Genomic DNA, 12111 nt, shown 5'->3' with positions numbered 1-12111 from the left:
GAAAAGAAGACAGCAGATTATAGCCAGAATGATTACAGGTCCAGGATGAGATCTTGCAATGTTTGAGGGATCCTACAGTGGCCGTCCCGCAGTGATCAAGAGCCAACACCTACAAAACGTGTTTTCAAAAAATAAACAACTTTCATTTCTTTTAAATAGACCCTCTCAGATCTCCGTTTTTTTTTTTTTTTGCATCCCCTCTTATGTGTCAACGTGTATGTTGGGAACAAGGCTGGAAACTTCAGGTCCTACACAAAACCCAGAGAGAACCAAAATGAGCTCTTCACAGGCTTGAAGACAGGTGGTAGGGAGCGAGGTTTATGGAGTTTATAAACATTTTTTTAAAAAAACCATAGATATAAATTTCCTCAAAAGCAAGGGCAATGTCTTATTCATTTGTGTATCTCTCACATAGCTAGCAGTGGCTTGTACGTGGTAGGTATTAAAAGATATTTGTCGAGGCCATTGATCATTCATAGAGCAAAATATTATTCTACATAGACCATGAGAGTCTCCATGGAGCATAGAAAGATGAATAAAACAAGGTCCCAATTCCAGAATTTCCGCAGGGGCACCATTTGGTCCAGGCTTCAAATTCACAAAAACCCTAAAACAGACACTCTTCATTTCTCCACATGAGGTTATATATGCCTTCATAAAGATAATACTGACAAGATTGAGAGCTGACATTATTCATCATACAAATTTAAATTAACCCACAGTTTTTGCAACTCTTTTGATTTCTTTTACCTTTAAAGGTTTAATTAATATATTATCCTATTTCTGTAAACTCATCTATCTACCTAGCTAGCTAGCTAGCTAGCTGTCATCTGTCTGTCTATCATTTTTCTATCTGAAGTAAAAGATTCATGAAAGAATGATTATTATTAATGATGAACATTACAGTAAGGTGGGATCCCACGTGATTTTTACCCTCTTTTCTGTATGTTTGAAATCATTGCATTGAACACATATGACTTGCGTAATCAGAGAAAAGCAACAAAATTATATTCAGTATGCAAAAAAAAATGAAGTAAGATTCAGCAAATGTGTGAACGAGTAGAGTCAGTCAAAAATGACACCTTAGCTTAAGCCAAAATGACTGGAAGGATGGTGGTTTTGGAGGCATTGAGCATTCAAGAAAAGGAGCTGATTTGGGAGAGGACACTTTTGTGTGTGTGTGTGTTGCGCGGGCCTCTCACCGTTGTGGGCTCTCCCGTTGCGGAGCACAGGCTCCGGACGCGCAGGCTCAGCGGCCATGGCTCACAGGCCCAGCCGCTCCGCGGCATGTGGGATCTTCCCGGACGGGGGCACGAACCCGCGTCCCCTGAATCGACAGGCGGACTCTCAACCACTGCGCCACCAGGGAAGCCCGAGGTCTTTTTTTTTAATTAATTTTATTGGAGTATAGTTGGTTTACAATGCTATGTTAGTTTCTCCTGTACAGCAAAGTGAATCAGTTATACATATACATATATCCACTCTTTCAGATTCTGTTCCCATATAGTTCATTACAGAGTACTGAGTAGAGTTCTCTGTGAAAAAGACAATGGTATCACTTTTATGTGGAATCTAAAAAAATGGTGTTTAGAACTTTTTCTACATTCACACAAAAGAGTAGCTGGGCATTATATTCTCAAAGAATAATTAACATTAGGAAAAGCTCAAGAAATGATAATAAATGAACAAAGCAGAATATACATGTAAATATGTAGTTTGATTTTAGTTTTATAAAAAATTATAGGTATAAATAAGCACAGAAAAATAAGGTACCCAACAGTAGTTTTTGAGCAGCTACTATGTGCTACCCACCTGGGACACAGAGATGAACAAGTTAGGTACCCTTGACCTTTACATTTCCATTATAGGTAGGATAGACAGTAAACAAATAGACATATAAAGTAGAGATAATTTCCACTAATGATAACTGCTAGGAATAAAGGAAAGATAGTTGTGATGGAAATTATTGGCAAAGGGGAAAAGTGACGGCCTCTCTGGGGACCTTGCACTTAAGCTGGAATCCAAATGAAAAGAAGGAGCCGGCTCTGGGAGAATGGGAGGTGGAAGTAGGAGTTGTCCCAGGAAAAAGCACCAGCGGGAACGAAGTCCCCAAGACAGAAAGAAGCTTGGTGAGTTCTGGGGACAGACAAACTTTCAGTGTGTCTGGATCTGCTTGGTTATTATGATAGAGTCTAAGACATGGCCAGTGCCCTCGGACAGCTCATAGACACAGAAACGAATCGTTGCGTATATTATTGTAACCACTGGGACAGAGGCAAGTACAAAGTGCTGGAAATACACAGTAAAGGAGGAGAGTCACTCAATCTGGGAAACAGGCAAATGTGATCTCTGAGCTAAGCCTTCTGAAGCTTTTGTGGGTTTCTGCCATGGTTGGCGATCGCTAGGTGAGGAATACTGCTAGAAGGGGGACGCTTCATCAGGAGCAGGGGAAGACATCACGGAGGCAATATAAATAGAAGCTGCTAGATTAGTAAATACAGGAGCAACTGACTAGTTCAGCCAGATCTGAGAAGAAGAGGGGAAAACTTCTGGGGACCACTGACCCATCGCTTCTCCTGTAGATTCTTCTTCGCGATCATGATAAGTGACAATTCCCATAGCTCTGTGTCCATGTTGTCTTACCTGGTGTCCTCATCAGCTCTGCTGCTTCAGAGGAAACTCCAGAAATCAGTGACCCAGGACTGGAGGATGTCTCTGCTCCCGGAGGAGGTCTGTGCTCACTTTCCTGGGTGCTCTTAGGGTGCAGAATAATCTTGGCTGTTGGGATTGTTCTTCCTCCCCTAACCATTAACTCGGGATGGGGAAATGGGCTACCCATGAGAAGGGAGGAGTGAGTAGACCAAGGTATCGGTAATGGAGTGCTGGCAATGGAGAGCATCTGAAGAAAAGAAACAGCGTGGTGCACAAATACATAGCAATGTAAAGGATAATGACAAGTTTAGGGGGGTGTGGGTAGTATGTTATGGTGGCAGGTGTGTGTGTGTGTGTGTGTGTGTGTGTGTATGAGTGCAGTGATTGATGGTAAAAAAAGACTGAAAAGTCAGGTTAGGGCCAGCTTGTGAAAGGTCTTAAATGATTTCCTTGGGACTTTATGCTTGATTTAGTTGAAAGAAAGGCATCACCAAAGTGTTAAATAGAAGAGACATATGATAAACTGTGCACTTCAGAACGGCTCTGAATTCAGTTTGGAATATTATTATGGGGGATTAAACCAGGAGGTTGAATGACCAGTTGGGAAATGACTGCCGTCAGTGAGGCAAGAAATGATGAGACACTAAATTAGGATGGTAGCAGTTGAAATAGAGAGGGCAAGTTAAAAATGGAAAGGAATTATAAGCTACATAACTGAAAGAATTTGGAGATCACTTAGGTAGAGAGGATAAGCAAGAAGAACCAAGGGTCAAGGAGATCTCTGTTTTTTTTTTTTTTTTTTTTTTTTTGCGGTACGCGGGCCTCTCACTGTTGTGGCCTCTCCCGTTGCGGAGCACAGGCTCCGGACGCGCAGGACCAGCGGCCATGGCTCACGGGCCCAGCCGCTCTGCGGCACGTGGGATCTTCCCGGACCGGGGCACGAACCCGTGTCCCCTGGATCGGCAGGTGGACTCTCAACCACTGCGCCACCGGGGGAGCCCTCTGGTTTTAACATGGGTGCCTGAGAGGCTAGTGGTGCTACTAGCCATTATATGGAACACAGGGAGAGGGGCATATTACATGTTAAGTGTGGTACAACTTGTACTCCATGTATACTGAGTGCATATGCTTGCAGAGTATCCGGGGGCGGGGGGAGATGCACATCCAGGCACGGAGTCCAGGAAAGAGGCCAATAACTAGGTATTGGTAGGAGTTAGTTGAAACCAAGAGAGCTGATGAAATAATTATAGCTTTGACCCAGCTGTTAGCTGTCACTCAGGTCATATGGGAGCCCTTGAATACTAGGGAAGAATACTTGTTGCCAGAAGGTAGAAACAACCCCCAGGAACCCAGAACCACAACCATCTGAACTCTCCAGCTACGCACTTGGTAGAAACTGAACAACACCTTCCACAGAGAAAACATATTTTGTCTTGCAGATCCAATTTCCCTTGCCCGAAATTCTTAGTTTAGATACAAAGACTATATGATATCTGACATATAGTTGGTTTAGGAATTTTTGTTTCCCTCACTAATTTGATCAGATTTGCATATGATCCATTTGATCACTTATCACAATCAATTATAAATTTAGTAAATATTTGGCAAAAATCTAAAAAGTTTACATAAACAAGTTAGATGGGCTGTAAATATGGACTGGGAAACAGATGCCCAGATTTTTTCTGAAGTTTTGTCTTTCAGGGTTCCTTTAGTTCTCTCTCTGTCCTGGGGAAATCAGCTTGACTCTGTAATTCAATGTGAAATTCCGCTATGGTTTGTCTTCCTCTATGGTTTTCACACTCTATGGAGTGTGAAAGTGTCAGACTGGCTCTTGTAAAGTGGTCTCCACGGTGTTCATCAAGACCCAGTGAATCATTTTGGTCAGTTTGATTTTTCCAGGGTCTTTTAGATCTATTCATTATTTCATTTCCTAAGGTTTAACACTTCGTAAGGCAAGCAGAATTTGATACGATTTAAACCTTTGAGTTATCTAAAGCATCCTTAGTTATAATGGCAAAGTCTTTTATCTTCTTGGGTGAAAAAGAATGGTGGGCTTTTCCTTTATTTGCAAAATGATATTAGAGTCTCTGTACATAGCAGCAGGCTCTATAAGTCAGTGAGATTTCTTTTTGTTAATAATTGTCTTTAAAATTACAAAAGTAATGCATACTTAAAACTTTCAAATTATAGACAGCATTAAGGTAAAAAAAATGGGGGGCTGTCCATGATCACTGGAAATTTGAGCATCATTTCCTCTATTTCTAGCCACTGGACAAGGCATGGATAACATTTATAAAAAGAGTGACATGCTCACCTCATGGTTTTCTCCCTTACTTTGATGTAATAAAATAGCTAAGTGATTGTTCCTTATCAGCATTTATGGACCTACTCCAGTCTCTTTAAAAGCTACATAGTATTATGGAGTCTAGATGTTCCGTAATTTAATAATGACCCTATTGATGGAGACTATGCTGCTATTGTAGCAACTACTGAGAAAATACTGCTCTGAACAGGCTTGTATACATATTTTTGCACACATGTATCTGCAGGCTACATTCTTAGAAGTTGAATTGCTGGGTCAAATGATAAATGTACCTTTAATTCTGACTGATATTGCCAAACTGTCTTCCAAAGGATTGTTCCAATTTACATCCTCACCACCAATGAATAAGTATGCCCACTTCCCTTGATCCCCTCTAATACAGCATTCTAAAAGTTTTTTGCATCTTTGCCAACCTGCTAATTGAAAAATGCTATCTTATGGTTTAGTCTGGATTTGAAAAACGGTATTTCATTGTGGTCTGATTTCCATTTTCTTAACTATATCTTTTGCAGTAAATCATATATGTAACCTCTTTGGCTCCTTTTTCCAGTGGGTATTTTTTTTCTTCTTATTTGTAATTACTGTTTGCTCTGAAAACTAATGCTTTGTTACATTTGCTGCAAAAATATTTACCGTGTTTGTTGTTCAACTTTTGAATTGACCTATAGTATTTTTAAGATGTAAAATTTTTAGTTTTACAAGTTGAAATATATGAATCATCTACGGTTACTAGTTTTATATCTTGCTTTGAAAACATTCTCACCATTGCGATTGTAAAAGCAAAGTTCTCTGTGTTTTTTATTTTTAGTGTTTAATTCTTTGATCCATCTGGAAATGTTTTGGATACGAGGATTGAAGTAGGGATCCAGTTTGATATTTTTCAGACCTGAAACCACTTATAATAGTCTATCAACCCCAGCCCCATGATTTACCATGTATCAAAATCCTTATGTATTTCAATTTATTTCTTGACCTTATTCTGTTCCATTTTTCTTCTTGACAGAATCAGATTCTCTTGCTTATTGTAGCTCTTTAATGTGTTTAAATATGCTGAAAGCACCCTCTCCAACTTTTTTCTTCCTTTTAGTATTTTCTGGCTATTCTTTCATGCTTAATTAATCATAATATCTTTAGAATCAGCTTGTGTAGTCATTAAAAATTAAAATCTTATTGATTCATTATGGAGATGGTATTAAATTTATAGATCAGTTTAGGAGAAATTGATTTTTAAATTGACTTTTTAAAATATCAAGGCTTCTTACCACTTCCCAATAGAATATGTCTTTCTATTTGTTAAATTATTCGTTGATGGTCCTCAAAGTCATTTTAAAGTTTTCTTCACACGAATCTTGCACATTTCTTATTCAATTTATTCCTATGTAGTTTATGATGTTAGTTCGTATTATAATGGAAATCTCTTATTCAGATATATATTCTATGTGATGTTGATTTGTGTATAGAAAAGCTATTGATTATTGTGTGATTTCAGATTATTTGCAACAGTTTCTTAGGTTTTCCTATGCTTTTCCTGCATATTCAAGACTCAGTCTTCTAGAAGTAAGCGATAAATTTCGCTCCTCCCTCCTAATTTCTTTACCTCTCATTTCTCTTGTCTGAGCGCACTGACACCTTTCTCCAAAAAGTAGATAATAGTGATGTATTCCTGATACCTTTTGCCATTTAGAAATTTTGAATCTTTACATAAGAAAATCTGTTATTCTTTTCTTTCATAGCTTCTGGGGTTTATATCTTGCTTTGGAAGATATTTCCCACTCCCCAGATGCTAATGAGACATTCCATATTTTCTTCTAATATTTTATAGTTTTCACTTTTACACTTAGATCTTCGATCCATCTGGAATTTATCTCTATGTATTGCATGAGATAAAAATCTAACTTCATTTTTTCCAGATGGTTCGCCAAATATCCCAACATCATTTATAAAATTGGTCAGTCTTTCCACACTAGTATGAAATGCCACTTTAGTCATATTCTAAGTAGATCAGTTTTCTTTTTAAACCAGAGCTTAAAAAATAAATAAACTGAATTACAGTAGAGAACAAAGACAGGAAATGCAGGCAAAAAACAGACATTAAGATAAAGTTGTACACAAACTATTTAATGTATATAATATAATACAAATGTCATTCATACCAAAATAGTATAAATATAAATAATTCACAGAAAATTTTCTTATAAAATACTTCTGTAAGAAAGATCCAGAGGATGGACACCCATGAAATATAAGACTGTAGGAGCTGATTATTCAAACGTTGTTTAGAGTTACTCCCATCATATAGAAAGTTATTTAAGCCTCAAAGCCATAAACGTCGTCCAGCTGCCTAGTTTAACCCCAAATCAGATGTTTCTGAGAGTGGATCAGAATGTCCATTAAGTAAATAGCGAAGTCTGAAATTAGGGGGAAAAAAGTAACAGTCTCTTCTGTTCTTATAATTCTAGACGGTTTGACGTTTCATTTACATCTCTGAGGCTCTAGATGTATGTCAGCATGTATGTCACATTCCTTACACTGGAGTAGAGTGAAGGTGGACAGTGGCCCTATGCAATCCTTTCTCTTTTAACAGGAGAGGTGATTGAGTCATTGAGATCAAATGCCAGAGATAATAAGAGTCAGTGTGGATCTCTGAAACCTGTATGGAAATCCTAAAACGTGCACTGAAATGCATGCCTTCCCAGGGCTTTGAAAAGTCTGTGAAATAACAAGTTAACAATTAATATTATGATAGTGAATGCTGATAGTTAACTGGCCACATCTTTTTGGTCTTAAAAGGCCTGAAGTGCTACTACATGTTAGTGGAACTACAACAGAGCCAACTGATGAATTTGTGTAACAATCTTCATTTTAGAAGATTAGAAAGAATGTTATTGGCCAATAAAAATTTCCATTTTCTTATGTTATCTGTTCCAGTTTAAATAAAAATTAACAGAATAGTCAAAGAGAAAGACAGATCACTAATCTTGCAGTGTCAAGTCATGTCCTCGGAGACTCCTCTAGTAAGTGAAGAAAGCCCACAAGATGGTTATGAGGTGTGTTTCTACACAGCATCGCTAAAACATGCGCACTGTGTTTTCTCACAAATGGAATGATAGGTTTTTAGGAAGCACATTTGATTGAGCTTTAATCAAGCAATTAAATAACAACAGTAACAATAATAACAATAGCACCAGCAACCACAAATAAGCCACTTTCTTCAGTGGTTGGGGACATGCGTGTTCTGTGTCTGTGGAGGCTGGAAGAGAGGTATGGCCTGCATCGCATTATATAGATGATCTAAGTCCGTTATGTTATTACAGGTACAACAGAAGCCAGCCCCAGAATGTCAGCCTCTGGGAAGTAACTGCTGTCCAGGGCGCTTTATAATTACAAAATGCTTAAATACTAGAAACTCTTTCACAGAGCCAAGCCCAGTCTCAGATTTGAAAGCACTTAAAAACTATCCTTGTAACAGCCATACTGCTTTATACTTTATCTATTTTTAGAGGCCCAATATTTGTTTGGCTGGAAGAAAAAAATTGGAACGTGAAAGGTATGCCCAGGAGCAAATCTGCAATAATAAGCAGCACATACATGTTGTGGAGGAAAACATTCAACATAAGACAGTCAACATAAAAACAGATTCTGCTGAGGCGTCTTTATAAATAGCAGTTATTATTTTGCTTTCAATTGCTAAGCGTTCTAAATAGCATGCCCTTAAAAGTCGTCAAGTTCTTTATATGAATATAATTTCCTGATCTTAACTTTCATAAAGTTATTATGAAAAATTATAAATGTATTCCATTAGCTTCATGTGTAAGTTTACAATCATCATATTGTTAAAATTAGAAACACAAGGAAGAAAAAGAAAGAAATAGAAACACTATCAGGCACTGGAGAAGCTATTAATTGGAAAGTATTAATTTTTCTGTAGAAGAACAGAGTTTGCCTATGCAACTCTTTATTAAATGGTTTGAACAGATATCCTCTCCCATAGATTTATAGTTGAAATTGTCCCAATTGGTTGTCGGTAGGTCACACCCAATTTAAGGTCACACCCTGCCTTATCTTTAATGTCCCTTTCAATTCCTGAGCATAATAACAAGGAGGAATTATGCTTTGAACCCTAAAGGAACAGTTTTGGGGCTGTTTGCTTTACATAATTACTGCTATAAAGTAATTATACTTTATAACAGGTAGATTTTCACACTGTATCTTTAAAAGCAAAAAATCATTTTAAAAGGTTCTGAATCGCCTCCATCTGGAAAGTACAGAGGCATATAAAGGGAACGCATGGCTATTTCAGTACTGGGGAAATGCGGTCGTAATGCAGGGAAGAAAAGCGCATTTCCTGATTTCCACGATGCTGGGGCATTTTCTGATCCCCTTCGCTAATCCAGGGCCGTTGGCCGTGAGTAGGGCTAATGCAAGTCTCCATCACCAGCATCTTCCCTGAGACCAAAGGCCGGCTCCAGATGTGGCAGTGCAGAGGAGCTACCTTGACAGCCGGCAGACACCAGCGACTATGGTAACACTTAAAGGGCCTGAAACACCTTCAGTCACTGCTGCAGTGCGTTCTTGCATCAACCCACGCAATTCGACTTGGCAATATAGAAAATGGTAAAGTGGAGTTAAGGAAAATGCTAACGAATACTGCAAATCATGTTTAGAATGGAAATTGTGACTTTGCTAGCATTACAAGTATTTCCTGCCTCCCAACCAATAGATCCGTAACCAGGATGGCTTGCTGTGACTTTTGCGGCACCCAAGCCAAAGCACTAACATTTCCGTAAGAGCATATGCGCCATGACAGAAGACTACAGCAGCCCAGAAAAATGATTTTTCCTGGGAAGGTCTGTGCAGCGATGAATAGGGCTCCTGATGCTATGGCAGCTGGGCAGAGATTTTCACTGCTTCCAGCCCACAGTGAGGTAATTTTAAAGGCACTTTTCCCTTCATTTATTCTGCATTCACTGCATGTACATTTTTTGATGTCAGGGGGACATTGCAGGAAAGATCAGATGAGATAGGCTGACAATAGAGCCAAAGTTCAAAGCTTCTCTATTCTCAGGTAACAGCCAGGACAGTTTGTCTGCATTAAATGTCTTGAGGGCATGTGTCACTGTAACCCTGTCCGCAGCTTTTCAAACAGTTCAAGACAAACAAATCACTTAGCGGTTGAACAACTGTAGCATCTGATGCCATCACACAGACGTGGTAGCGACAGCCACTAATCAAAGTTCTTTTCATTCCGTTGAAAAAGAAGTTCCTCGGCTTTGGTTTAAGATCACTTTTTATGTTGTTCTTTTGAAAATTATTATATGCCAAGGTTAAAAAAAAAGAGAAAGAGAGAGAGAGAAGATTCTGTCTATAGGAACCGGAAAGTCAAGCCTTCTGGCGGCATGCTGCTCTCGGTGACTAACTATGGGGTCAGGGGAGAGTCGTCAGAGGTGACCGGCAAGGCCTGTAAAGGAATAGCCAAGCCCTCCTTCGAACCACCTGCCCAGACCCCAGGTGAGACCCCACTCTCAGCTGGTACACCTGGGCGTCTGTGCTCTCCTTTCAGGCGTTCTTGCTGACTCCGCAAGGAAGCATGGACAACCAAGGCCAACACCACCAGGCGGTAGAGCTGTAACACCACCACCAGGAAATTCTTGGCAGCAAAGAACACCAGCATCTGGTTGATCACTTTGAAATAGGTCATCAGGATGAGTCGCACAACAAGGAAGGGACCGTCTTGTATGAGGACGCTGATTCCAATGTTCCACAGGTCGGCACTGTATTGGCAAAAGAACCGGCTGGGGAACCCCCTTGTTGCCATAGACACAGGGCACACAACATGCTGTACTGAAAACGCAAGAGAGACCAGTTACCGTAGCTCTCTGACATGCAGAAAAGTAAGGCAGAGTGAAGTGGGGACAAGTCATCAGCCATGGGGGTTACGCTCATTCACAATGGGGAGTGATTCTGTAATTTCATTCTGGAGGGAAACAAGTGTAACCACCCTGCCATTTTACATCCTTGGGCATTTTATATTCAAAATGGATCATCTGTTATAAGTCCAATGACACACATGAAAAAAAGCCAGCCTCTGGTTTCTATCCACGTAAAAAAAAAATCAGCTCATCTTCAAGTCCTCACTCACACTGGGGAAAGCACAATTAACTAGGCTAGAAAGGATAAAGAGCAGAAGAAGCCGCCCTGTCTGTCTTTGAAGTCTGCAGAGTAGGAAGGCAGCACGGCAGGGTGCTCTCAGCCTCAAGTCAGGGAGCCTGGCTTCCTCTCCTGGTTTCCTCATTTTCTAACAGCAAGATGCACGCCAAGTTACTTAGGCTGCCTGGACCTCAGTTTCCTCCTTTGAAAACTGGAGAACAATGACAGCTTTGAGGAGAGGGGCCCCTATTCCCTGACTGTTTTTGGTTCCATTAGACTAACACCCCTGGCACCTCTCCTTTCTCACTGTCTTTCCCTGAGGATAATTCATGACTTACCTGGCTGCTAAATTTGGGAGATGAAACAGAGTGTCGGTGGCCCAGAGCTGTCTGCATCCCCTCTCTGGTACCTGCCTATTTACTGGTTGACTCACCTGGCCCTCTATGTAAATTGTGTTGTGAAAATTCAAGCACTTATCTTCAAATTCAAACTGAAGTCACGTTAAACATATCTCTCTAACAGGGGTGGGGAAAAAAAGCCCAAATAAATGCCATGGTTATTTTATTTTGTCTAATTCCTTATGATTTTGTTGCACAGTTTACAAGAAAGACTGGATATGATTACTGATTTTCCAGTTGAACAAAAGGAGGTCCAATCAACAAATGAACCTTTTTTGTTTTAATTTCTAAAATGTAAATTTAATTCAGGGTCAAGGGCAGAAAATAATCCTTTTATAATAATGAAGACTTCCATTTGGAGTTTTCAAACAAAGAATGCCTTCGTCTACTGGAGCCTGCAAATATTATGAAGCTGCTTTGATATGGGTGCACATAACGTACCGTTTGTTGGAAACACAATAGTGATTTAGTCAGAAGTAACATTTGGTCTTTGTTTTTCAAACAGCTGCATAACATTATCACCCCTGAAAGTTTACAGAATTTCTTTCTTAAATAAAAATTTTCTAAGCAAGGCGGTAAACCACAAGATAT

At 39.6% G+C, this 12111-nt stretch overlaps 1 protein-coding gene and 1 long non-coding RNA gene across 4 annotated transcripts in view; one reads left to right on the top strand and one right to left on the bottom strand.

The window, feature by feature from the left end:
• The window catches only part of LOC307175226, a 479060-nt gene that overhangs the window by 404626 nt on the left and 62323 nt on the right, over nucleotides 1-12111 (top strand). The gene's annotated exons all lie outside the window — the stretch shown is intronic.
• Nucleotides 6966-12111, bottom strand: part of TMEM26 (transmembrane protein 26) — a 47173-nt gene continuing 42027 nt past the window's right edge. For all 3 annotated transcript variants that reach the window (XM_079900979.1, XM_079900980.1, XM_079900981.1), the window contains one exon: nucleotides 6966-10816. In XM_079900979.1, the coding sequence (XP_079757105.1) occupies nucleotides 10392-10816 (425 nt within the window). In that variant the 3' untranslated portion in view covers nucleotides 6966-10391. The remainder of the gene's footprint in view (nucleotides 10817-12111) is intronic.

Source organism: Stenella coeruleoalba, assembly GCF_951394435.1.
Source record: "Stenella coeruleoalba genome assembly, chromosome: 16".
In the NCBI taxonomy this organism is placed as follows: Eukaryota; Metazoa; Chordata; class Mammalia; order Artiodactyla; family Delphinidae; genus Stenella; species Stenella coeruleoalba.
Note: the sequence above shows the minus strand (reverse complement) of the source record. Positions and strands in the feature narration are given on the sequence as shown.